General features: G+C 42.4%; 1 protein-coding gene across 1 annotated transcript in view; it reads left to right on the top strand.

Annotated features, from left to right (window-relative positions):
* The first annotated feature begins 265 nt into the window (after nucleotides 1-265).
* Nucleotides 266-27,896, top strand: part of DNAJC12 (DnaJ heat shock protein family (Hsp40) member C12) — a 36,876-nt gene continuing 9,245 nt past the window's right edge. Inside the window, exons 1-3 of the mRNA XM_056113480.1 lie at nucleotides 266-437; nucleotides 6,123-6,201; nucleotides 18,914-19,053. Of these exons, the coding sequence (XP_055969455.1) occupies nucleotides 360-437; nucleotides 6,123-6,201; nucleotides 18,914-19,053 (297 nt within the window). The 5' untranslated portion in view covers nucleotides 266-359. The remainder of the gene's footprint in view (nucleotides 438-6,122; nucleotides 6,202-18,913; nucleotides 19,054-27,896) is intronic.

The following is a 27,896-nucleotide window of genomic DNA, read 5'->3' as shown; positions in this document are numbered from 1 at the left end:
CAAAAAAAGGAGAAGGAAAGAATAAAAGCATATAGAAGTTGGAGGGTTGGCTAATTGGGGTTAAAGTGGGTGTTTCTGGTGAACTCCTAAGACCTAGGATTTGTCAGTCTCGCCTCCATAAACTCAGACTACAGGTCCCAGGCAGCACTGCAGCAGTTGGGGGGCACGTGGTCTGATCTGTTCTCCCTGTAAGCAGCCAATGAAAGGTGCAATTTGCAAAGGTCTCTGACGACATCTGGTGCACTGACAGTGAGCTGCCTTAAAACCGGATCGCGCTGTAAACCAGATTTAAAGGAGTTTTCCTAGAGCTTGTGGCGCCTCTAGCTTCAGAAGGTAGACAGGCTGCTTTAGCCATTGAAATGGACGCAATACTGAAGTACAGTTCTGCAGATACTGAAGATTACTACGAGCTACTGGGATGCGATGAACTGTCTTCGGTAAGACAGTGGACAATATTCTTTTTTGCAACAGTGTTTCAAGTTTTTGTTTAAGGTTTTAATGTTGAACTTCTACTCACATAGCCTAAAACCTACTCTTGTATTGTTCTAAAGCAATTTTGGTTCAGAGGAAGTGAAAGATTTAAATGTGTGCTGAGTTTTGTTTTCCTGTTGCAATTTTATGCAAACTTCTGATGAATGTGTGTATTTCTGGCATCTGGCCACACACACTCACAAGAAACTAAAATACGTATTTAAAATTCTATTGCAATGGCTCTAGGCAGAGTTTCATGATATGCACAATCTATATGTTATAGTGATTTTAAACTGTGATTGAGATACAGAATATAATTTTCTTGTCATTGGTGATTTTAGAATTTTTATGTGATTGTATATAAGCCGTTAAATTATATATGCCAAGAAGCATCCTTTTTCTGTTAATATGTCATGTTGTGTAAGGGAAGTTATTTCCTATAGGGGTAGCATCTATGAAGTCAGAGGAGAAAGCAAATACTGGATGATTTTACTTCTGTGGTATAAGGAAACAAAGGGGGTAGTCGGCGTCTAAGCAAAAGAAAATCTTAGACCACAAAACTGAGAGTTCTAAGGGCATGGGGCTGGGCCGAAAGGGTGCCTATGTGAGTCCCGTGAAGTGTGTGGAGGGATATTGGCTCATCACTGTAGCCCTGAGACATATAGACATTCAGTCCTGTAGATCAACTTTAGTGCAAAAAAAAAAAAATTAAAAAATTTTGCTTTTTTTCCCTTTTTATGTAGGAGTTCTGCTATTTATTCAGCCACTGATTAGGCTGATGGAATTGGGCATGAACTCCACAAATTAAAATTTTTTCAAAGAATAGTTTCTGAAATAACACGTGAAAACACTATTGGTTTCCTTGATCTATAATAGAGACATGTATACTTTTTAAAGTTTATGGAAACTCATATAACTCTGCCTCCCAAGGGCAACTATTAATGTTTGGGCTGTTAATCTCCACTTTTTATCCTGTTTATATTCTTTGAAGATGCTTAGGAGGTTATATACCTGTTGATTCCTGTTTTTATCCACTAACTTTTTATTTTTTAATTTATTTATTTTTGGTGACTTCCAGCACTATTCAAGGCTTACTCCTGGCTCTGTGTTCAGGGATCACTTTTTTTTCCTTTTTCTTTTGGGTCACACCCAGGGAAGCACAGGGGTTACTCCTGGCTCATGCACTCAGGAATTACTCCTGGTGGTGCTCGGGGGACCCTATGGGATGCTGGGGATCAAACCTGGGTTGGCTGCGTGCAAGGCAAATGCTCTAACCACTGTGCTATCACTCCAGCCCCTCAGGGATCACTTTTGTTGAGGCATACACCATATGGGGCTGGGGATAGAGCCCTGACAAATACCCTCCCTGCTGGACTATCTCTCCCACCCTGGTCTACTAACTTTTGAACAATGATTTCTATGGTTGTTAAGTATTCCTCATATAAATCTTAATGATTTCATAGATTTAAATGAATTATTCTTTGTCAAATATTTCATTTAATTCCAGTATTTCCATATTTTAAATGCTGTTGAGATGAGTATGAACTATTGTTATGTTAAAATGTTCATTTTACATAGAAATTATTAAAATCCTTTTCTTCTGGAAAAATTATTTTTCTGTTTTTGATCTTGGCAGTACTTGGGACCGTGTGGTGCCTGGGTTCAAATCGGGGTCTCCTGCATGCAAAGCATGCACTCCAGCCCTTTGAACCATCTCCCTAACGTTCACTGAAACATTTTATAACTAAATCTTTTTCCCACCTTCGATTTCTGGTAGAAATAATGTCTAGAAATAGTAATGTATGATTAAGAGCATGAGAATGAAATTTCATATGCATTTTTATGTGTATATACATAGATATGTATGTATCAATTCCAATTGTTTTCTAGGAAATTTGCACCTATTCACGGTCTTACCAGGAACATGTTCTTTGCATCTTCAATTACACTGGTTATTACCATCCTTGGATATTTTTTCTTGCTTTAGCAGATTAAGAATAAAATTGAGCATTTAAAAATGCTTGTTAATAGGGTAGGTAGTTTTCCAGCCTACTAGACATTAGTGGACCTTGACTTCAAGGGCCTCCGCCACCCCTGGTCTGCATTGGGCACTGTGCTCCTGGGAGAATGTCATCACTACACAGAGGCAGCCCTGTATCAAAGATGTTTGATAACTTTGCGCTACTCAAACTCTGAAGCAATGAGGGAGACTACTAATAATTTTTTAAAATATGAAATTGGAAAAATACAGGAAAGATAAAAGAACTAAAGGTCATACCTCAGCACTACTGAGGGTTAATCATTGTGGTACAAACGTTTGCTTTCACTGGCTAAGATCGGGATATATCTAAATGGGATAGGAATGAAATAAAACAGTAACTTCAGCAAGCCAGAAAGTCAAATTTTTAAAAAAAATCTTTGACATATAAGTTTGCTCTTTTCCTTTCCTATTATTAAGATTACCCAGGATATATACATGACTTTGTATATAAAATTATAAAAAAATATGTCTTAAAGTATATAACCTGTTATTTTGGGGGAAGAGGCATAAAGGGATGTTCATTTTTATACTGTATTAATAGAAATTGCTTCAAAGAGAGTATAAATTACTTGCTAGTTTAAAAATGCTTCCCGCTATAAGAGTTCTTGGAGTATTTAGTGTCCAAAAAATTAAAAACAGGGGCTGGAGCAATAGCACAGCGGATAGGGCATTTGCTTTGCATGCAGCTGACCTGGGTTCGATTCCCAGCATCCTGTATGCTCCTCCTAGCACCGTCAGGAGTAATTCCTGAGTGCAAAGCCAGGAGTGACCCCTGTGCATCGCCGGGTGTGACCCAAAAAAGAAAAAAAATTAAAAACAAGTCTCTTTCTCAGTTTTCCTTATTATACGGACAGACTGTGGTCACTGAGAGCTAAAGGGAGCACCCAGGTAGAGGAAACACAATTATCGTTCTAAGAAAAGAATCATCGTTCTTTTTCTCTGAAGAACTTCTCAGTAGATTGTTTCTTTTTTGTTTTTATTTTTTGACCACACCTAATGGTGCTCAGGGCTTACTCCTGGCTCTGTGCTCATGGGTCATGCCTGGTGGGCTCAGGGGACCAAATGAGGTGCCAGGGATCGAACTCAGATCAGCTGTGTGCAAGGCATCCTGTGGCTATCATCATAAAACCAATCATATAGGTGTGTTATTGATGACAAACATTTCACCGTCGATGAAATCATAGGTGGCCCACAAAATTCATTTTATTATTTACTTAATCCCAAAATAGGAATTAAAAGCAGTCAGGGCTAGAGAGATAGCTCAATGGACTGAGTCCATGCAAATGATGTTTTACATGCAGGAGGCCCAGGGTTTGATCGGGCCCAGGCATTACACCGTGCCTGATCGCCTCTGGGAGTGAGCCGCTGGGTACTGCTGGGTGTCGTTCAAATAAACAGAAAGAGAAAGGAGAGAAGCCACCCCGGGCCCAGGAATAACCTGATGGTCGTGCTCCTCATGAGTGCAGCCTGAGCTTTCACCCCTGTACTGCCCCATATACACAGAGCCTGATTCTGGTTGCACTACTGTTTGGGGTCCCCGGTACCCTAAATCTCTGCTGCCCTGCAGCCAAGGATAAGCAAGCAGCTCAGCCAAATGTGTGACCCCACTGGTAAGCACCGTAACCAAAGTGTGCAGCAGGACTACAACTGAAGTACGTGCTCCCTGGTGAGCCTTTTTACTGACAAGTGTGTGAGCACCATAATCAAGTACGTGTGGTTCCCAGTCATAAGAACAACAAGAAAAGGCAAGGGAAGAGCCAGGGCTCAAAGGACTGGGCACCGTCAGATGTAAGCATCCCTCAGCACCACTGACCAGAGCACCACTGTAGCACTGGGCCTGAGCTTTGAACCTTTGGGCCCGAAGAGCTAGACCAAGTAGTAACGGGAGTGGGTGGACCCCATAGTTACATAACCATCTTGTTGCTATTATCACAATGAGAGTTGATAAAACCAATCATCTTAGGTGTGTTATTGATGACAAATATTTCACCGTCGATGAAATCATAGGTGGCCCACAAAATTCATTTTATTATTTACTTATAAAATTTTTTTTTTTTTTGCGGCGGGGTTTGGATCACACTCAGTGATGCTCAGGGTTTACTCCTGGCTCTGTGCTCGAGGATCACTCTTAGTGGTGCTCAGGGAATCATATGAGATACCAGGGATCGAACCCAGGTCAGCCACATGCAAGGCAAGTGCCCTACCTGATGTACTCTCTCTCCAGACCTACAAATTTCATTTAAACATTTTTATTTATTAGATTGAGAAAGTGATACTTTGGGGGGGTGGGTTTGGGCCTGACAAAGCAATTTCCTGGCATTGTGCTCAGGCGTGCCCCCTGGTGGTGCTCAAGGGCAGTGGAGCTTCAAACCAGCATGCAGGGTAAGTCCTGTCTCTCAGGCCCACTGTACTATCTCTCTGGCCCCCCAAATTTCATTTTAATTTGGGTTTCAGTTTCTATTATCCCAGTCAAAATCTCTGCCCACGCTGCTAATTAGTTACAAAATTTACTGGTATGTATTTTATCTTTTTTCTATTACTTCTGAAATTCTTTTTTGTTGGGATGGGGTGTTTGGGCAACACCTACTTGTGCTCAGGGCTTACTCCTGGCTTTGTACTCAGGCAAAGTCTTGGTGGGGCTCAGAAGACCCTATGTGGTGCCAGGGATTGAACCCTGGTTGGGCACATGCAAGACAAACTCATCCTACCTGCCGTACTATATGCCAGGCCCCAATTCTGAAATTCTTGTTTATTTGTTTGTTTGTTTTTGGCTTTTTGGGTCACACTCAGGGCAATGCTCAGGGGCTACTCCTGGCTCTGCACTCATGAATTACTCCTGGCAGTGATTGGGAGACCATATGGGATGCTGGGGATCAAATCCAGGTCAATTGTGTGCAAGGCAGACACCCTACCACTGTACTATCTTTCCGGTCCTCAACTCTGAAGTTCTTGACTAAAAAAGAAAAGTATCAAAAGGCAGGAAAAAATAATTTTATATGGATAGTTTATAAACAGGACGGTCATGCCTGAATAATGAATAGTTGCTAAGCATCTTTTGAAGAGTCCCAGACACACCAATACATCTTTTATATATTCTTACGATAAACATATAATTTTTATCATTTAAATATATTGAACTCATTGGTGTCTTGAACCATCATCTAAATATTGGAGCAAGTTAAATGGTCATCATAGATCACTTGGGTTTTTTTTTTTTTGTTTTTGCTTTTTGGGTCACACCCGGTGATGTTCAGGGGTTACTCCTGGCTCTGCACTCAGAATTACTCCTGGTGGTGCTTGGGGAGGGGCCATATGGGACGCTGGGGGATCGAACCCAGGTCAGACATGTACAAGGCAAACACCCTACCCACTGTACTATCCCTCTGGCCCCCACTTTTAAAAAGGAAGCTTTTGTTGAATGTTTTCTGAATTTTCATATTGAGGAAATAATTTATTTTTCAGTAAAAAAGGTAAATTTAGAGTACACATACAAAAATAAAATTAAAACCTTGGGTGGATCATGGCTGGTTTGGGAAAGCTTGATATCCAATTTCTTCTTTCATGATATTTAAGTTGTAGTCCTTATTTTAAATACCGATTTTTATTTTAGGTCGAACAAATTCTGGCAGAATTTAAGATCAGAGCTCTGGAATGTCATCCCGACAAGCATCCTGAAAATACTAAAGCTGGTAAGGTATTTAATAATTTCTATTTCTCATGTAAATTAATGGAATATGGAACAAAAAAGTGAACGAACAGTAAACTTCGCTTTCTTTTATTTATTTATTCATTCAGTGTCAGGAATTTTTTGCATTATTAGATGGTAGAAGACCTTTTCTCTAATATTAATTATTTGTCATTGAAGATGTTTTTATTTCTGTGAAATGTGCTGCTTCATGTTTCTATTGTTGTTTTGGTTGTTGGGCCACATCTGACAGTGCTCAGGACTTTGACTCTGCACTCAGGGATCACCCCTGGTGGTGCACCGGGCACAATCTGTGGTGCCAAGGATCGAACCCAAGTTGGCCATGTGCAAGGCAAGGCACTCCACACTGTGTTATTACTTCAACCCCTGATTCATGCTTTAAAATTTATCCAGTTAATTTCATTTTTAACATCTTTTAAGTGTTAACATAAGCTTAACTATGCTAATGACCACCTGGTTTCTTGATAAGAATCTTGCCATGTTGTATTTCATTTTGTCTTTTTCTTTATTATAATTTAAATTCCATTGTCATAGACTGACTTATGTCTGTGTCTTTGAAAAAAAATTTTTTGGCCACATACAGCTGTGCTCAGGGCTTAATTCCTGGCTCTGTGCTCAGGGTTCACTTCTGGTGGGGCTCAGGAGACATTCTGTGGTGCTGGGGATCAAACCCAGGACAGCTGTGTGCAAGGCTAGTGCCTTACCTACGTACAACCTCTCAGGGCTACTCATGACTCAGTGCTCTGGCATTGCTCCTGGTAGTGCTTGGGAAACTACCTGGTGCAAGGCAAGTACTCTACCACTGAGCTACATTCCTAGCCCACAAAGAATTTCTTGAATGAGTGAATTATTAAACACTTACTCGGGAGATGTATTCATTACTTCTACAAACTGGAGTTATTCAGGTAGATATTCTAGTATAAAAAGTATTATTCTTTTTTATCTATTTATTTATTTTTTGCTCTTTGGGTCACACCCAGCAATGCTCAGGGGTTACTCCTGGCTCTGCACTCAGGAATTACTCCTGGCGGTGCTCAGGGGACCGTATGGGATGCTGGGAATCGAACCCTGGTCGGCCGCGTGCAAGGCAAACGCCCTACCCGCTGTGCTATTGCTCCAGCCCCTCACAGGTTATTCTTTTTTTTTTTTTTTTGCTTTTTGGTTCACACCCGGCAATGCACAGGGATTACTCCTGGCTCTGCACTCAGGAATTACTCCTGGCAGTGCTCAGTGGACCATATGGGATGCTGGGAATCGAACCCGGGTCGGCCGCGTGCAAGGCAAACGCCCTACCCGCTGTGCTATTGCTCCAGCCCCTCACAGGTTCTTCCTTAGCTGTTTCCCCAACCACCACTAGCAGTGAAGCCCATCTTTGAGTTGTTTTCTGTTCCTGGCAAACAAATTCCATTCAGGATCCATGATGAATCACTGTGTAATTATTGCCATTTTTGATTGCTGTAGCGATGACTGTTTTCATGTACAGGTAACCTTAAGGCTTCTTGTTCAGATAAACAGCGGGCAGAGTTTATTGTTTAAAACAAAACAGTCCATAGACACCAATGTTGTCCTTTGTCAGGTTTGCAGTTGATGGGTGATTTGATCTTCGAGTAGACATTATTTTCAAAGGTTTAAGTATCCACTTACAAACTTTATATTGGCAAAATTTTCTGAAAAAAATTCAATGTTTCTTTATCTACTTGGAGCAAGATTTATGTTACTGATAAAAATACTTCCAAATGCTAACAAAAATTCACCCAAATGTTGAAATGGTGAATTTTAGCAAATGTTAAAAGGTAACTGACAGAAATCCATAATACATTGAACAGACTTGGAAATGTATTTCGGTCAGGTGCACGAACAGCCGGTTAGGCAGCTAGGCAGGAGAAATTAAACTTGTATATTGAGGCTTACTGCGTCCCCTCCAAAAGTCAAGAGTTCCTGTGAAACTTTTCCTAAGCCAGATGGTAAAATAAGAAGCAAGCACCAACCACCATTAATATACATAGGGGAAAAAAAATTTGAGCATCCCCCATCTCTCATGCCAAAAAACTCAGCAACCCAAAACACACTAAAATATAGTGAAAGAGGAGGGACATAATAAATGCACAGCCCCTACCTAGGGTTTCTGGGAAGGCTCAGAGCACATGCTACTTTTACAATGACTCACTATGAAACAAATGCTATTTTCACTTTTTTTTCTTTAAAAGCAAAAGTCCTCTTTGAATTTCTTTCCATGGGTGGACGCAGGTACCAATGTGGGTCTTCTGTAACAGTAAAGTGGCTTCCCGTGAATTTTCAAAAAGAAGGGAGGATACCAGTATACCTTCTAGATGCACTAAATATAGTCTTAGCCATCATCATTAAAACTCTTGCTTTGTACGGCTGGTGTAGTAGTATAGTGGGTAGGCCATTTGCCTTGCACACAGCTGGCCAGTTCAATTACTGGCACCCCAGGTGGTCCCCTCCACAGCTTAACAGGAGGAATTCCTGAGTGCAGAGCCAGGAGAAAGCCTTGAGCACTGCTGGGCGTGGCTCAAAAAACAAATAAATAAACAACTGCAACAAAAACCCAAACAAGAAAACCCAACAAACACCTACTGGTTTGTTAGCCCAATAAAGTAGCAGATGTGAACACAGACTGGATCTTTTTCCGTTCCAGTCACAAGCTAGTACACCTTGGAAACTCCTCTGAGACTCAAGATTCTCCAGATGGAAAATGAACAGATTACATCCAGAGGAATAGTGTAGGGGCTTAGGGCACCTGCCTTGCAAAGGCATATGGTCTTGAGATCATATCCCAGTGTCACCATATATACGTCACCATGCGTGATCCCGGCAGCTTTGCTGTCTGGAATCTCTGACCCTACAAGTGATTTCCAGTGGTGCTCAGCTGGGTGTTAATAAACACCCCGTTTAAAAGTGTGCACCCCCCAGCGAGGACCACAGCTGAAAAAGATACGCAAAAGATAGACCACAAAGAAAAATTTTCCAATATAAAGTGTATGACCAAAGGGTCACACACTTTAGTGATGGTATCAAAGACCCAGCTGGCAGTGTTTCTGGGTCCCACTCAGCGTGGAGGACAGAGCTGGGGGACGCTTGCTGGTCAGTCTGCTGCTCTACCACCGTACCAGTCACCTTGCCCTGTGTCCCTCCTAAAGAGGCTTAGGCTTTTTTCCTAAAGAGATTTTTGTTTTGTTTTGTTTGGGGGTCACACCTGGTGGTGCTCAGGAAGGGTGACCCCTAGGAACACATGAACGAACCATAAAGTGACCTCTCCACACACCCCTTCACAAGCACTGCAACAGGGAAGCATGCTGAAGAGTTTGGTTCCTTGTGAGCACAGGTGCAAAGGGCACAACTAAAGGTACACAGGCCTCAGCTAGCACCAAGCCAAGTGTGTGAGCATTGCAGCCCCCTGTGTGATCCCAGGGGACACCACAGCCAAATCTGTGTGCCACCCTGTAACATCAGCAACAGCAATAATGAGGGGGCAGGCGGAGGGAGTTGTGAAAAAATGAAAATGATAAAACTAACAGTACATTCTGTGTCTGCAGTGAAGATGTCAGGAGGTATCCTGCATGCAGGTAGAGCTCAGAGAATGGTGGCAGTCTTGGTTCAATGGGATTTCTTTTCTTGTTTTTATGCAGCATTCCAAGATAATTTTTTAAAACAAAACAGGATAGCGGCCGGAGTGATAGCACAGCGGGTAGGGCATTTGCCTTGCACGCGGCTGACCTGGGTTCAATCCCCGGCATCCCATATGGTCCCCCAAGCACTGCCAGGAATAATTCCTGAGTGCAGAGCCAGGAATAACCCCTGAGCATCGCTGGGTGTGACCCAAAAAGAAAAAAAAAACCCAAAAAACAGGATAGTGCTCTCTCTCTCTCTCTCTCTCGCTCTCTCTCTCTCTCTTTCTCTCTCTCGCTCTCACTCTCATACTCGCTCTCTCAAAATTCCCTTCGCCTTTATGGCTGCTACAGAAATTTTGTCACTGACGTTCCTTGCTGGTGCTCATACTAGTTGTGTGTGCGTGTTAGCAGAAGAGATTCAGCCCAGTGCTTTATTAACTTCTCTTGGACCCTGAAAAAAGGGACTTCAGACTAAATGAAGGCCCCGTGAAATGGCCTTTGTGTTATTGATTTACAGGCTTTAGAGACATTTGGATAGGGCTCCAGCTTTGCGTATGGGAGGCTGGTTCCCTCACTGGCACCACATAAGTCCCCTGAGCTCGCTAAGCTTGATGCCAGGAGTAGCCTGTGAACACTTGCCAGGCATGGTACCCATACCAAAAACAAACAAACAAAACCCAGAGAAGACATTGGGATATTTAAAGAAAGAGAGCTCTTTGCCCCTTGTAATGGGTATCTTTGAATGTCTCAATGGATTCCTACATAAGAGATCTCTCTAGAAGGGCCAGAGCACCAAGCACCAAGCACCAATCTCTCTTTACAGGACATTTACCTGGCATGCGGTTGACGCAGGTTCATTCTCCTGCACCCCATACATTTGCCCACCAGAAGGGATCTCAAATGCAGGGACAGGAGTAAGCCCTGAGCACCACCACGTGTGGCCCCCAAACAAAACAAAACAAAAATCTCTTTAGGAAGAAAGCCTAAACCTCTTTAGGAGGGGCACAGGGCAAGGTGACTGGTACAGTGGTAGAGCAGCAGACTGACCAGCAAGCGTCCCCCAGCTCTGTCCTCCACGCTGAGTGGGACTCAGAAACACTGCCAGCTGGGTCTTTGATACCATCACTAAAGTGTGTGACCCTTTGGTCATTGTAGCAGCCACAATAGAAAGAGAGAGGGAGGAGAAAAGGAGCATTTTCTTTTGAGCTGGGGATGTCATTCAGTGGTATAAACATGGTTCACGTGTAGGAGGCCCTGGGTTGGATCTTTGGCACTATACCACAAAGAAACAAGGAAATAAAACCCAAAAGATCCCTGCTTCCAAGGACTTAATGCAGAACCCAGCAGCTTGGAGCAGAAAAGTGAACGGACTATGCGTTAATCCAGGCCATCAGGTCTGTCCGGAGGGGAAAGGGTGTTGCCCCAGTCACCTTCTCCTCTCTGGAAAGAAAGATGGCGGCCACATGGGAGCCTTGTGGACAGCAGGTATGAGCCGGGGGACTGGGGGTGACTAAAACCTCATGGGAAGGGAGGCGTTTCGGTCCGCCCTTCACGCCCTACCGAGGCCACCAGTTGCCCCCCACTAGCGGCTCTCCAGCACGGCCACGACTCCAGAGCACAGAAACCAATTTCTTAACTATCTGACTTTCAATAGAAATACTTCCAGGGTCAATAAGTAAAATAGCAGAAATCCAAAACCAACATATAATTCTTGAACCCAGCTGTAGAAAGCAAATCACTTCACAATGCTTTGTCAGCATGTCTGATTTGGGGGGGGGGGGGTAAACTCTAAATAATAGTGGTGAATCTTTTATTGAAACAATGAATCTAATCAAAGCAGATAGAGTGTTAACTAGAATTCATCTGCCCCACAGGGACTGGGAGGGGTGGGGGGTAGGGTTTTATTGGGGTTCTTCATGGTAAAAAATAAGTTTTGGTAAAGGGAAATGTGTTTGATATTTGCATGACTGAGACCTAAACCTGAAAGCTTTGTAACCTTTCCCATGGTGATTCAATAAATAAATAAATAAATTAAAAAAAAAATCCCTGCTTCATTGCTTCCCCATTTGTTGCAATAAACCCTAACAGACGGTAATCGATAATGTTGAAGGTGGACGTCTGTTTTTATCTTTCTCCAATGGAGAACCAGTATCTAACAGATGGTGGATTTTTCTTCTGATGTTTTCAAAGCATGTTGTGATCTTGTATTAGATTATTATTTATAATGTAACTATAAATGGCCTATGTTAACACATGGCTCTAATAATATAATTCTATCACAAAATATCGATTTAAAAGAGCTTCTGTATTTTCAAGGTGGACGTAGGGGTTGAATCAGAATACCTCTCAAAGACCCCAGCATCATTTGCCTCTACAAACATTACAATGAGATCTCTCCTCTCTGGCAAATGTTTATCTTCTGTGATTCGTTTGATGAGCTGATGTTTCAAAAGACAAATACAAACACAAGCTCATTAAATGTGGGGATGAGGAAGGAACAAGGAACAGTCCATCTAACAGGAAAGATAAAGTCTCTTTTTCTTTCTGCTTATTAATTGTTGTGGAGGGAGTGACGTCAGGACAATTCTGAGAGGTGTTCCTTCATTCAGGAAGCTAGAAAAGGAGGCCAACAGTACATAAAAAGAGGTGACTCAGAGATAAATATGTAAATCTTTGCTAGTAGTAACTGGATTGTCTGTCAACAGTGATGATTTAATGAGTTTTTTACTCCTGATGGAAAAAGTGACCTCTCACTTCTACAGTGGGGCGTTCGCATTGCTGTCAGACGCAGGAAGTCTTGTTCACTGCGCTGGACTGCTAAGGAAAGAAGCTTCCAGTAGGCTTGTTTATCTGCAGTGTCAAAGAGCCCCATCTTTGGGATCGTCCCTTTAACTCATGAATTTCCATTGCCTCCGAGGGTGATATCAGGTCCCAGAGGTGCCCTATTGTGGTATCAGGGAACCCCTGATTGCTGATCAGGGGACCGCTGATTGCTGGGAGAACACTAGAAGTGATGGCATTGTTGGGGGAGGGTGGAGAATTCAGGAACAACACTCTACACCAAAAGGGGTTCGGGAGCATTTCAATATTTTCACACCTGGCATGGAGGTATTGTCAGTATTAACTAAAATTTTGTCCGAATATCTTCTCTTACAGATGATCTTGACTACTTTTCATGAAATACTTTAGTTAGGTTTTGGGACCATACCTCATGGTACTCAAGGCTTAACTCTTTTTGGTTTGTTTTGTTTTGCGGCCACAACCAGCAGTGCTCAGGGGTCATTCCTGGTGGGCTTGGGGACCTTAAGGGGGTGCTGGGGATGGAACCTGGGTGAGTTTCATGCAGGGCAGACTCCCTACCTGTTATTCAATCGTTCTGGCCTGTCATGAGGTCTCTTAAAGCACTCTCAAGGTCATTTTACTTGTTTTTTTCCCAACATGATTAAAATGTTCCACATTCACAAAAGGTTTTGAGGATTTATATCATTGCCTTGGTGCTTGGAGCTAGGGAAATAGTACTCTGTGGACACCTTTAGATTCATAGCCAAAACAGGGAAGACTCGTTCAATTAGTGAGCACCTCCGACTCTGCTCCTGTGAAGGAAGGCCGAAGAAACAAAGCTTAGTCTCATATTCTGTTGGAGGAGACAGAGCACAAACATGTAAGAGGATAAGTACTATGAAAAACAATAAAGCAGGACTCGGGAGATGAGAGTTTGGCTGAAAGGGTTGGCAGGGGCAGAGAAGACCACAAGATAGCATCGGGGCTAAAAGTATTCTTGGTGAAAATAACAGAAATAGTAAGATTTGGGGATTGGTGTGTGCTTGGTGTCCTCAAGGAATATCAGAGTAGAAAATACAGTTTAGCAAGGGAAGTGGGGTTGGGGGGACAGGAGCCATAGCACACCAGGTAGGGCATTTGCCTTGCACGCGGCTGACCTGGGTTCGATTCCCAGCATCCCATATGGTCCCCCGAGCACCGCCAGGAGTAATTCCTGAGTGCATGAGCAAGGAGTCACCTCTGTGCATCACTGGGTATGACCCAAAAAGAAAAGAAAAAAGGGAAGAAGGGGGGAGAGATAAGGAATGCAGAGGAGATATGTCAGACCTGTTAGTCCTGTTAATCAGAGACTAAAAAAAAACCAGCTCCCGGAACCGCGCGGCCGCAAATGCGGCCACGCAACATCTTATTATGACATTTTATTATCTCATTCCTACTTTGGACAAACTGGCAAGCTACCGAATGTAACCTGCCCACACAGCAGAGTCTGGCCAACTCCCCATGGCGTACCCAATATGCCAAATACCAGTAACAATGATGGGTCTCATTCTCCTAAAGAGCCTTGAATATAGCACTTTCTTAAAAATCTCAGGGCTAGGATGAAGGAGACGTTACTGGGGCCTGCTCGAGGCAATCGACGAATAACAGGATGGTCATGATTCGTGATTCGTTAGTCCTGGGAAGAATTTTCAATTCTTAAGGCCCAGGATGCGGCTCAAAGGTAAAGCTCTTACTCCACATGTTTGAGGCCTTAGGTTCATGAGACCCTGAGCACCACCAGAAGTGAGCATTTATGAACACATCTGCCTCATATGCTCAAATGGTTTACTTCCTTCAGACGTTAGCTCAGGTGCTATCTTGTTGAGGTCTCCTCTGCCCTGCCCCAACCCTTTCACTACTCTTTTTTTCTCATTTAAAAAAATTTTTTTTTACTTTTATATATTTTAAAATTTCTATTTATTTATTTATTTTTATTTTTATTAGTGAGACACCATGAGGTACAGTTGTAGACTTACGAATTTTTGTGCTTGGGTTTCAATTATACAGTGATCAAATACCCATCCCTCCACCAGTGCCCATTTCCCACCACTACGGATCCCAGTATCCCTCCCACCCCCCATCCCCCCCATCCCACCCTGTCTCTGTGGCAGGGCATTCCCTTTTGTTCTCTCTCTCCTATTGGGTGTTTGCAAAAGAGGCAATGAGTGGCAATCATGTTCAGTCCATAGTCTACTTTCAGCATTGAGCTCCCATTTGACCCAGCAATACCACTCCTGGGAATATATCCCAGAGAGGCAAAAAAGTATAGTCGAAGTGACATCTGCACTTGTTTGTTCATTGCAGCACTCTTTACAATAGCTAGAATCTGGAAAAAACCTGAATGCCCAAGAACAGATGACTGGTTAAAGAAACTTTGGTACATTTACACAATGGAGTACCATGTAGCTGTTAGAAAAGATGAAGTCATGAAATTTACATACAATTAGTACTACACGGAAAGTATCATGCTAAGTGAAATGAGTCAGAAAGAGAGGAATAGACATAGAAAGATTGCATTCATCTGGGGAACATAAAGTAACAAAATAGGAGACTAATACCCATGAATGGTCGAGATTAGTACCAGGAATTTTGCTCCATGGCCTGGAGGCCAGCCACACATGCTAGGGGAAAAGGGAGCTCAGATAGAGAAGGGAGCACCAAATAAAGGGTGTTGGGAGGATCCTCCCAGGATGGGAGATGCATGCTGAAAGTAGCCTATAGACCAAACATGATTGCCTTTCACTACTCTTGAGTACTGGTGCCCATGAGCATAGCCAGTGTGGCAAAAAACAAACAAACAAATAAAAAAAGCTAAATTAAGATCACTTACGGTTTTATTCTAAGAGAAACAGAAGGCATTGGACATCAATTTGTAAAGAGAAGGGATGTCATATGCCTAATTTTTTTTTTTTTTTTGCTTTTTGGGTCACACCTGGCGATGCAGAGGGATTACTCCTGGCTCTGCACTCAGGAATTATCCCTGGCAGTACTCAGGGGACCATATGGGATGCTGGGAATCAAACCCAGGTCGGCCGCATGCAAGGCAAAGGCCCTACGCACTGTGCTATCGTTCCAGCCCCCAATGTGCCTAATTTTTTAAAAAATTACTGCTCTATAGAAAATAGACCAAGGCGACGTTAGGGAGATCCACTGAGACTAGAGGACAATGACTAGGACCAGAATTCTGGGAGTGAAGGTGATGACAAGAGGGAAGATAGTGGGCGTGATTTAAAGGTAGAACCAACAGGGTTTACTAATGGATCAGAGATAAGAGATGAGAGAATAACTGTAGAAAACAGCTGAACTATTTCCAAACTCCGAGCAGAACTGCTATGGCCTTTATATTTCTACTTATCACATTGGAAAATGGAAATGGCAGAAGGCCCTTAAGCGTTGCCTGGAGAGCACTGGCTAGGGAGCCTGGAAGATTTGCTTATAAATTGCCATTTCCATTGCTTGAGGCTTGGGGACTTCAGATAAGCCACATTGATCTTCTAACCTCCAGGCTTACACTCTGTAAAATGGGAATAATGGTGATGAAGGTGAGGATAAGGATGATGATATCCTCCCAGGCAAGCTGTGGGGGGTGGGGGTGGAGGGGAGAAACCTCAAACTCCTAAGCAATCATCTCTCACTTCCTCCTACTCTCTCTAGAAACCACCACTCACAGTCTATGTGTTTGTTTAGTCTGGGTATTTCACACAAATGGGATCATAGAACATGTGACCTGTGGCAAGTGGCTTCTTACATAAGATTCTCGAGGCTCATCAAAGTCACAACATGAAGCAGTATTTAATTTCTTTTTTATACCTGAATGGTATATCATTGATATACGTGTACTTCATTTTGTTCATATTGTCATGGTTGTATGAATATTTAGGTTGTATCTATTATTTTCGTTAGTATGATTAACGCTGCTGTAAACATTCATATGAAAGATTTTTTGTCGGCATAGTGTTTCAGTTTCCTTTAGTAGATACTTAGGGTTGCAATTCTAGGGTCACTGGTTAATTAATTCATTAATTTTTGCTTTTTGGGTCACACCCGGTGATGCACAGGGATTACTCCTGAGCACAAACTGCAAACTCAGGGATTACTCCTGGCGGTGTGTGGGAGACCATCTGGGATGCTGGGGATTGAACTCGGGTCAGCCCCATGCAAGGCAGACGTGATACCTGCTGTATTATCACTCCAGCCCCACTGGTTAATTTTATGTCTAGAATATTGAGGAACTGCCAAACATTTTAAAAGCAGCTACTTTGCTTTTTACAGTCCCATCGAACTGTATGAAGCTTCTGATATTTCCTCCCTTTCACTAAAACGTGTAATTATAGATTTTTAAAAATTTTAATCATCTTAGTCGCTGCGAAGTGACATCTCACTATAATTTTGCTTTGTGTTTCCCAAATGACTAGTGATGTTGAACATGTTATCATTGGCCATTTACTTATCTTCTTTGGAGAAATGTCTATTCAAATCCTTGGTCCATTTAAAAGTGAGGTTATTGGGATTCTGTTTGAACTAGAGGAATTCTTCTTAAATTTTAGATACAAGGCTTTCACCAGGGCTGTGATTTTCAAATATTTCCATTCCGTGTCATATCCTTTAAATTTGTTTTTGGTGTTCTTTGAAATGCAAACATTGCAGTTTTGATGATCGTCAATATTTCTTTTCCCTTTATTGCTTTTGCTTGTGCTTTCGTGATGGCTTATATCTAAAGAAAATTTAAATTTATGATCAGTTTTGATCTTGCGAAGCGATAGCACAGTGGGTAGGCCATTTGCCTAGCCGGGTAGGGCGCAGCCAAGCCGGGTTCGATTCCTCCGCCCCTCTCAGAGAGCCCGGCAAGCTACCGAGAGTATCTCGCCCGCATGGCAAAGCCTGGCAAGCTACCCGTGACGTATTGAATATGCCAAACACAGTAACAACAAAGTTTCACAATGGAGATGTTACTGGGCCTGCTTGAGAAAATCAACGAACAATGGGAGGACAGTGACAGTGACAGTTATCAGTTTTGATCATATCATTTGTACATGTTGCTATGTGCATATCATATAAAATATAGATCTATATGTGAAACAATCCTGAGGCTAAAACTCAGGGCCTCAGATTTGTGAACCATGTTTACTACCACTGAGCTACATCTCCAAGCTTCACTTCATTCTTTCTTTCTTTGTTTTTGGATCATACCAACTGTTCTCAGAGCTTAGTCTTGGCCAGTGCTTAGGGATCACTCCTGTCAGTGCTTGGAGGACCATAAACTGTGGAAGTTGAACCCAGGTTGGCTGCATGCAAAGCAAGCCCCTACCTACTGTAGTATCTCTCCAGTTCAATTCTCTTCTCTTCCTCTCTTTTTTTGGTTCTGGGAGATTGAATCCCAAATGCCATATATGCAAGGCACAGTCTGTATCACTGCGTTACATAATGGTTCTACATTTTATCCCTTTTTTTTGGATGTTAGTATGATTATTTTCTTGATTTCATTTTTAGATTGCTCATGATTAATGTATAGAATCACAAATAGATTTTTGTACATTCGTCTGGTATACCATTCTATGAAAATGTTTTGATTTGGGCCAGAGTGATTGTACAGTGGGCAGGGCACTTGTCTTGCATGTGACCAACCAGGGTTTGAATCCCCAGCATCCCATATGATTCCATGTGCACTGCCAGCAGTAATTCCTGAGTGCATATCCAGGAGTAACAACACCTGAGCACCCCTGAATGTGGCCCTTCAAAGAAAAAAATTAATGAAAAGTTTTGGCTCTAGGGTTAGGATGTAGCTTCAGGTGGTAGAGCACTTGCCTTGAATGTACAAGGCCCTGAGTCATATCTTTGGTACTACATGGTACCCCGAGAACTGCTGGGTGTGTCCCCTGTAACTAAAAAAAAAGAAAGAAAAATGTATCTGAATGTGTATTTCTTTTAATTTTATTTATTGGTTTGGAGTCACACCCAGCAGTGCTCAGCTAAAGCTTAGAGGAGGGAAACTGGACCGAGGCCACATAGTAAGTAGCAGAAACATTTTAGCAAGATCAGTTTGATTGTTTGGAAGTTTAAAATCATCTTCCTGAGGGTCTTGGGCACTTTGGCAGTAGTGGAAGTACAATATAGTTGCCCATACATACCATAAACATTAACACGGTTGTAACCATGTTATGTAAACTACAGTAAACACTAAAAACAGAACAATAAAATAACCCCTCTGAAAGAGAAGTGCTCATCTCTTGATTTTTTTTCCAGTGGAAACTTTTCAGAAACTGCAGAAAGCAAAGGAAGTTCTGACGAACGAAGAGAGTCGAGCCCGCTATGACCACTGGCGAAGGAGCCAGATAGCCATGCCATTCCAACAGTGGGAAGCTTTAAGTGACTCAGTGAAAACGGTAGGTTTCTGTCTGGGGTAATATGAATCAATGATGCTAGGAAGCCTGTAGATCATGTGTTCACTTAGAGTCAGCAGAGAGACCAGTGCCATAGTGCAGTGGGACTGTAGGACATTTGCCTTGTAAATGGCTGACCTAGTTCAATCCCCAGCATCCCATATGGTCCCCTGAGCACCACCAGGAGTAATTCCTGAGTGCAAAGCCAAGAGCAACCCCTGAGCATCTCCAGGTGTGGCTCAAAAACAAACAAATAAAAAGAGTCAATACATAACAGTGAGGAGAAGACAAAGAAACTGGTGGAATATAAGTATAATTTGGTACCACTGGATCTGTCAAGAAAACCGTGACTACATTGGAATGTCTCTAACTGTTATATCTTACTTTTTAAAATGTATTTTTAAAATTTTCGAAATTTATTTAATTTTCAAAACTGAATCACAGTGAGATAAACGGTTACAAAGTTGTTCACAATTTAGTTCCAGTCAGACAATATTCCATCACCTGTCCCCTGACCAGTGTACATTTCCCAACATCAATGTCCCCAGTTTCCCTCCCCTGGCCCCCACTGCCTCTGTGGCAGGTACTTTTCTTCTCTGTCTGTCTGTCTGTCTGTCTGTCTGTCTGTCTGTCTCTCCTCATTTACTTATTAAGTAACAAAATGAAGCCGCTCTGTCTAACGTTCGTTGATTTAAAGAAGGCCTTTGATTCTGTTGAGATGGAAGCGGTCATTGAAGCCCTAGCCAATCAGGGCATTCAAGCCCAATACATCAGGATCCTCCGTGAGCTGTATTGCGGATTCACTACCAGGATCTCACCATTCTACAAAGAAGTGATCATGGGGTGTCCCATATGGCAGTGCTGCTAGGACCCTGCTTGGTACATGTAGGGTAGGGCTGATGATCCAACTCTTGGCCTCAAGCTTGCAAGGCTGGTAATTTGCCATGGAGCTACCTCTAAATCCCCACTGTGCATCTCAAGATACACATATACCACTGACTTTTGAACCCCTGCAAACTCATCTCCTCGATCTTTGTAGTTTATGTCAGCTTCTTCTCTTTCAGGGGATTATAAATCCCATAAAAATCTTCCAAGCCAAAAAGCAGCTTCTGAGGCAAGGATATAACTTAGCGGTAGAGTCTTGCCTGGCATGTATGATGAACTGGCCCCACAAACAAAACAAACAAAACAAAACAAAGCAGGGTCTGATTAATCAGAGGATGCTTATATCATTCCAATTATAAATTTTTGTAATTTTTTTTCTGTTTTTTTAGTTTTGTTTCTGGGTCACACCCTGGTGGTTTTCAGAGATTCCTTCTGGCACTGCACTTAGGGATTGGTCCTGGTGGTGCTTGGGGGGACCAAGTGGTGCTTGAGGGTGCTGGGAATTGAAGCAGGGTTGGCTGCATGTAAGGCAAGCACCTACCCGTTGTACTATCACTTTGCCTTGGAAAAAAGTTTTAGATAGATACAAAGACTAAAGACTAAATATTATGTTATCTTTCTTCATGCCATTAAAAAATCCTGAATCATTGTAGGGTCCAGAACAATAGTTTAGCAGGTAGGGAATTTGCCGCTGACCTGGGTTTGACCTCTGGCATCCCATATGGCCCCTGAGCACTACCATGAGTAATTCCTGAGCACAGAGCCAGGAGTAACCCCCCGAGCATTTCCAGGTGTGGCCCAAAAAACAAACAAAAACAAAAACAAAATTTATGTTAAGAAAACTTGAGCAAATTATTTTTTCACTAATAAAATACTTGTAATAGTGAGGGAGGGTCTTTTTTTTATTATTCTTATATTTATTTATTGAATCACTGTGGGAAAAGTTACAAAGCTTTCCAGATTAAGTCTCGGTCATAGATGATCAGACACCTTTCCCTTCACTAGTACTTATTTTTCACCACCAGTATGCCCCAAGGGAGGGTCTTTGAAGTAATGCAGGAGAACAATATAAAGCTTTCACAGTATATAGGTAAAGTGACTATGCATAACTGGAAGTCTCAGCCATAGAAATTTAGCAAGGTGGGGCTGGAGCAATAGCACAGCGGGTAGGGTGTTTGCCTTGCACACGACCGACCCGGGTTCGATTCCCAGCATCCCATATGGTCCCCTGAGCACCGCCAGGAGTAATTCCTGAGTACAAAGCCAGGAGTAACCCCTGAGTATCGCCGGGTGTGACCCAAAAAGAAAAAAAAAAAAGAAATTTAGCAAGGAAAAGACAGAAGAGAAGCTATCACTGTTTGTACATGACATAGAAGACTCTCAGGACTCCACTGAAAAACTTTTAAAAATAATTAACCAGTTCAAACATATGGTAGGTTTGAAAATCAGCACACAAAAATCAATATCGGAACAATGAACTACAACACATTTCAATATGTGAACAATGAACTAGAAGTCAAGTAATCAATCCCATTAAAAATATTGCTCAGGGGCTGGAGTGATAGCACAGTGGTTAAAGCATTTGCCTTGCACGCAGCCAACCCAGGTTCGATTCCCAGCATCCCATATGGTCCCCCGAGTACCGTCAGGAGTAATTCCTGAGTGCAGAGCCAGGAGTAACCCCTGTGCATCGCCGGGTGTGACCCAAAAAGGAAAAAAACAAAAACAAAAACAAAAATACTGCTCAGGGTCCAGGGATGTGGCCCAGTAGTATAGAGGTGACATAACAGTGCACATCAAAACCATACAAATCAACACTATTGTAAGCATGAGATAAATCTATAATAATTAGTTGAAAAATGATTTTTCTTAGGAGGGGGTTGAGGTTGGGGATAGGAGGGAATTTTGGAGCATTGGTGGAAAATGCAGGGTCATGGGCACTGATGGTAGATTTGGAACATTGTATGCCTGAAACTCTGCTGTTAACAGTTTTATAAATCATGGTGCTGATATGAAAAATGAAAAAATACCTGTGACTTCTCAAACTCAAAATTAAGATTTTTTCCCTTCTGTATTGTGTATGACCAAAATTCCTTGTTAACTCTGATTGAACATTCTTCTACTACTTCTGCATAAGCACATTTCCATTATCCTCAGTACACTACACTGTAACAGCAGCTGAATCAGTAGTCTTTGCCATTCAAGTGCTTCTTGATTTATAGTCATTTTTTCTAGATGATCCACTGAGCTCTGTTTCTTAATTTTAAATGCTAACATCAAGTTATCTGTGAGTTTTTCATATCTCTTTCCCAATTCCTGCCCTAATTTATATTGCCAAAATCTTTCCATTAAATACTAATTTCCTGTCTCCGAACAAATCACTTCTGCTATGACTTGAGTTTTACTATGAACCATTTGAGGTCTTACAATAATTACATTTTAGATCTTACTATCATTTATCTTGTCAGCAAAATTGAAATAGCATGCTGGACTAGTGTTTAGGTTTGAATTTGTTTTTATTTGTGGAACTAAGATAATGAGAGGTATATCTTTCTGGTTTAAATAAGCACTAATATTTTATTCTATTTGAACCAAGTTTCTGACTTGATTTTGCTTTTCTTTCTTCTTCTTTTTTTTCTTTTTGGGTCACACTCGGCGATGTACAGGGGTTACTCCTGACTCTGCAGTCAGGAGTTACTCCTGGCGGTGCTCAGGGGACCATATGGGATGCTGGGAACTCCTGGCGGTGCTCAGGGGACCATATGGGATGCTGGGAATCAAATCCGGGTCAGCTGCGTGCAAGGCAAACGCCCTACCCGCTGTGCTATCTCTCCAGCCCCAGCTTTTCTTTTCTCTTGGCGAATTCCTTTTACCAAAAATCACATTCAACGGATTTACTGTGAATTTCCTCTTATTTCTTTCTGTTCTGTTTTTGTTTTGGGTCTGAGCACATCTGGCTGTTATTAGGGCTTATTCCTGGATCTCTGTTCAGACATCAGTCCTGGTGAAGCTTGGGGACCATTTGGAGTTGTGGGCTTGAACCTGGGTTGGCTGCAAGCAAGGCAAACATCTTACCTGCTGGATTATCTCTCAGACCCTTCTTTCTGTTCTTATTTTCATAGTTTCTTCTGCATATGAAACTCTCACTCCTGTAACATTTTAGTTGTTGCTTTTTGTATATGTGCATTTCATTTGCATATTCTTTCATAGTCACAACTCTAGAAAAATCATTTAACAATTATCATACCAGGGGCTGGAGAGAGAGTACTGTGGGTAGGATGCTTGCCTTGCATGCGGCTGACCCAAGTTCGATCCCCTGGGCACTGTGAGGAGTAGAGTATAGAGCCAAGAGTGATTCCTGAGCATTGCTGGGTGTGACCCCAAAACTATAAACAAACAATTATGATACCAGGATTGATTATCATGTAATAGATCATCATCTACTTTTTCTATAAGTAAGTTTCACATTAGGGTATTGGGATTAAATAGATAACATATGCCATTCTCACAACAAAATGACTATAAATTAAAATTGAATTGATCTAAGATAAATTTTCATGTTCACCTGCTAAACATGTTTGTCTAAAAACATGTAAATCTCATAAAATCCCTACCCTTTACATCATCAGTACCATGTTCTGCTTTTTATTTAAGCGGTATGATCCATGTTGGGGAAAGACAACAAAAAAAAGTTGACTGGGAACAAAACTAATCTATAAATCTTCAAGGCAAAACAAATCACAAAGCATTTTTGTTGTTGTTATTGTTTTTGTGTCATTCCTGGTGGTGCTCAGGGCTTACCCCTGATTCTGTCTCAGGGATTGCTCTTAGTATTACTATGTCACTTGCAAGGCAAGAGCATCTTAACCCCTATCTCTGCAGCCCCTTTATATTTCTTCAGTTCTGGGGGAAAAAAAGGAGTGTTTCCATCCCCCCCCCCCCCCAACACACACACATCTTGTAGTTCTTAGGAGTACTAAGTAATAAGAGTTTAGGGACATTCATTATCATGCTGCACATTGACCCTAAGTGATCCAGAGTCTTACTTGCTCTCCTGGTTCCAAACATATATGGCAGATTGCCTTTAGGGTGGTTGTGGAGAACGATTAAAACAAAGCTACAGAGAAAATAAAACTCTAAGAAAATTCTCAAAGACTCTTTAAAATGTCGTATCAGGGGCTGGGGAGAAGATCAATAAATTCTGAAATTGAGCATATGCTTAGCATATGTGAGGTCAGTTTCAATCTCAGTATTGTGTAGGCTTCCCACCTACCTTATTGAAGTTACTTATTTATGACCAGATTATAAACAATCTGGTTTAGTAGGTCTTAGTTTGTTGTTTTTGATTTGATTGTTGGTTTCTTGAGGTTTATTTCTTTCACGATGGAGAGATTGGCTTTCTCTCTGAAGGAAAAAAAATAAGTTACTTCTTTCTTTTTTTCTTTTTTGTAAAGTTTATTTATTTATTTATTTATTTATTGCTTTTTGGGTCACACCCAGTGATGCGCAGGGGTCACTCCTGGTTCATGCACTCAGGAATTACTCCTGGCCATGCTCGGGGGAGTATGTGGGATGCTGGGAATTGAACCTGGATCAGGCCACATGCAAGGCAAATGCCCATCCAGCCCCAAGTTACTTATTTTCAGGTAACGTTTTGGTTACCATAGTGCCTCAGAATGGCTCCAGCCCCGAAACACTACTGGATGAGTCCCTCTTATAAAAAGCTCTCTATTCATTGATTGGTTGCATATATATATATATATATATACACACATATACTTATAAAAAAGAATTTATAGAAACACATGTTTTGTGAGGTGATTAGGAGACTGATCTCTTCTAGAGGGTAGTTGGGCATTCTAATGGGGACCACTGTATTTTTTTGGTCTGATTTTAGGAGGACATACCTGGTGGTGCTTGGGAGCTATACTCCCAGCTCGTGCTCAGGGGTCACTCCAGCGGTACTTGAGGAATGTCATTGGTTGCCAGGGCTCAAACCTGGGCCTCTCACATTCAAAGCATTTACTATAGCCCATTGAGCTCTCTCTCTGGCCCTGGACCTGTGGATTTGTGGGGAAAAGGTGCTGCTTTTTCTTCTCAATGCCATGGTCTCACTTGGCAACTTATTCTACTGCTGAGTCATATCCTGGCCTTGTGTGTCCTTTCTGTCTAGTAATTGTTGCTGAGTTTCCAGACTGGGTAAAGTGTCCTTAGGTTAGTCCAGTTGGTGATAAACTTCCAGTCCGAACTGGTGACCGTGCCTTTATAGAAAGTTTCCCCAGCTAGGGGGGAAACTGTAATCCAGCACTTTCTAGGCCTGTTCAGATAGTAACACTGTAGCACTGTAGCACTGTCCTCCCATTGATCATCGATTTGCTCCACGGGCCCAGTAACATCTCCATCGTGAGACTCGTTCTTACTGTGTTTGGAATATTGAATATGTCACGGGAGCTTGCCAGGCTTTGCCGTGTGGGCGAGATACTCTCAGTAGCTTGCCGGCTGTGTGCTGGGCAAACACTCTACCACTGTGCTATCGTTCCAGCCCGTTCAGATAGTAATCTGTCTTAATTGGGTGTTGCCCCAAAACAGGTCAGAAATCACCCAGGCAAGAAAAAAAGTCATGCAATAGTGATCCAGGATAAAAATAACCAGTCAGTTTTGTATGGTTATTCAGCCTGATTCATGGCTCAACTGAGTCAATTGACTTTTTTCCCCTAATATCCTAATTGAAATTGAATATTTAATTGAATCTCAATGTCTTCTGGCACAGAGACACAATTTTTTATATTCAGTATTGACCAAGATGACAAATTTAAGAAAAATCACTGCCTAGAGAGGAAACAACCACCCACTAAAGAAAACTGGTAAACAAGTTAATTGAGAAGGCAGGACAAGCTTTTCACAGACTGTGCACCTGTGGCCTTTGTACCTAGAAGCTGGGTGTCTGTTTTTTATTTATTTATTTATTTATTTATTTTTTATAATTTATTTATTTATTGAATCACTGTGGGAAAAGTTACAGAGCTTTCGGGTTTAGGTCTCAGTCATGTAGATACCAAACACATTTCCCTTTACCAATACTCATTTTTAACCCCGAACCCCAATAGACCCCCACCTCCCACCCCTCCCAATTCTTGTGAGGCAGATGAGTTCTAGTTAATACTCTATCTACTTTGACTAGATAGATTATTTCGATAGAAGATGCACAATTATTGTTTAGAGTTTACGACCCACCCCCCACAATCAGACATGCTGAAACAGCGTTGTGAAATGATTTGCTTTCTACAACTTGGTTTAAGAATAAAATGAAATAAAATCGCGGCCGCGCGGTTTTGAATTTCTGCTATTTTACTTATTGACCCTGGAAGAATTTCTATTAAAAGTTAGCTAGTTAAGAGATTGATTTCTGTGCCCTGGAGTCGTGGCCGTGCCGGAGAGCCGCTCGTGGGGGGCAGCTGGCGACCTCGGTGGGGCGTGGGGGACGGCCCACAAAGCCCCCCTTCCCATGAGGTCCCCGCCGCTCCCCCCCCCCCCCGAGCCCGGCTCAAACCCGCTTTCCACAAGGCTCCCGTGCGGCCGCCATCTTTCTTTCCAGAGAGGAGCGGGCGGGCCGGTCAACGCCCTTCCCCCTCCGGGCAGGCTTGGTGGCGCGGATCAACACAAGTCCATTTGCTTTTCTGCTCCAAGCGGCTGGTTCTCTGTGCTAAGTCCTTGTGCCTCCGGGGCCATGGCCGTGCCGGAGAGCCGCTCGTGGGGGGCAGCTGGCGACCTCGGTGGGGCGTGGGGGGACGGCCCACAAAGCCCCCCTTAAAGCTGGGTGTCTGTTGAGTGCTAGTTCCTTCAACATACTCAGTGATTTTCTGTGTGCTGCAATTCATCATTTTTCTCTGCAGACTCTTCCCTTCTTAGTCTCCCTTAGTTGCTATCAACTGCCATCATTTACTCTTTTAATTGATATATAGTCTATTGACATGCTTCAACTCACAGTCGTTCACCTGATGTTCGATGTTATTCTGCTGTTATCCAAAAGAGCACAGGGACAATGAATCGCAAAGGGGCTTTATTGGCATGAAAATAAGTTGAGAAGGATGCCTACCAGCACTAGCTCCATAGCAAGTCTTGAGAGACGAAGTGGGGCTTTGATTTAGGCCAAATAGATAAAACAACTTACATACATTCTAGTAGCATTCCAGGAATTGCAAGCATATTCTTGAGGGAGCATGCACAGCCGAGGAACATGAAATGGACACACGTTGCATGAAAATGCATACATACAGAAAACGACAGAGAAATATGGTGTGTTTCTTAGCATGGCAATGAAGAGGAACTGGAGGTTGGGGAGATTTCCATTGATCAGTGCCTTTTTGCCTTATGAATACAAAAATATTTTTATTTTTATTTATTTTATTTATTTATTCATTTATTTTGCTTTTAGGGTCACACCTGGCAATGCACAGGGGTTACTCCTGGCTCTGCACTCAGGACTTACTCCTGGCGGTGCTCAGGGGACCATATGGGATGCTGGGAATCAAACCCGGGTTGGCCGCGTGCAAGGCAAACGCCCTACCCGCTGTGCTATTGCTCCAGCCCCGCAAAAGTATTTTTAAATGCTTGTTTTTGCCCAGTCAGGATATAAAGAAGTGGCTTCTCCCAAGGGGAAGTTGATACACACTCCACACTTCAGGTCTCAAGTCAATCTATTTTATCATTTCTTGTTTTTTTGGCTACACCTGGTGGTGCTCTGGGCTTACTCCCACCTCTGTGCTCAGGGATCACTCCTCGCAGTGCTCAGAGGACCATATGGGGTTCCGGGAATCAAACCCTGGTTGGCCTCATGCAAGGCAAATGCCCTGGCTGCTGTACAACCACTCTGGCTTCTATATTATTTTTTAACCCCAGAGAGTTCCTTCTAAGTTTTCTCTGGGAGGAGAGGGGATGACAGAAAGAGAAGGCAGAAAAGC

This window comes from Sorex fumeus, unplaced genomic scaffold (genome assembly GCF_029834395.1).
Source record: "Sorex fumeus unplaced genomic scaffold, SorFum_2.1 ptg000020l, whole genome shotgun sequence".
In the NCBI taxonomy this organism is placed as follows: domain Eukaryota; kingdom Metazoa; phylum Chordata; class Mammalia; order Eulipotyphla; family Soricidae; genus Sorex; species Sorex fumeus.
Note: the sequence above shows the minus strand (reverse complement) of the source record. Positions and strands in the feature narration are given on the sequence as shown.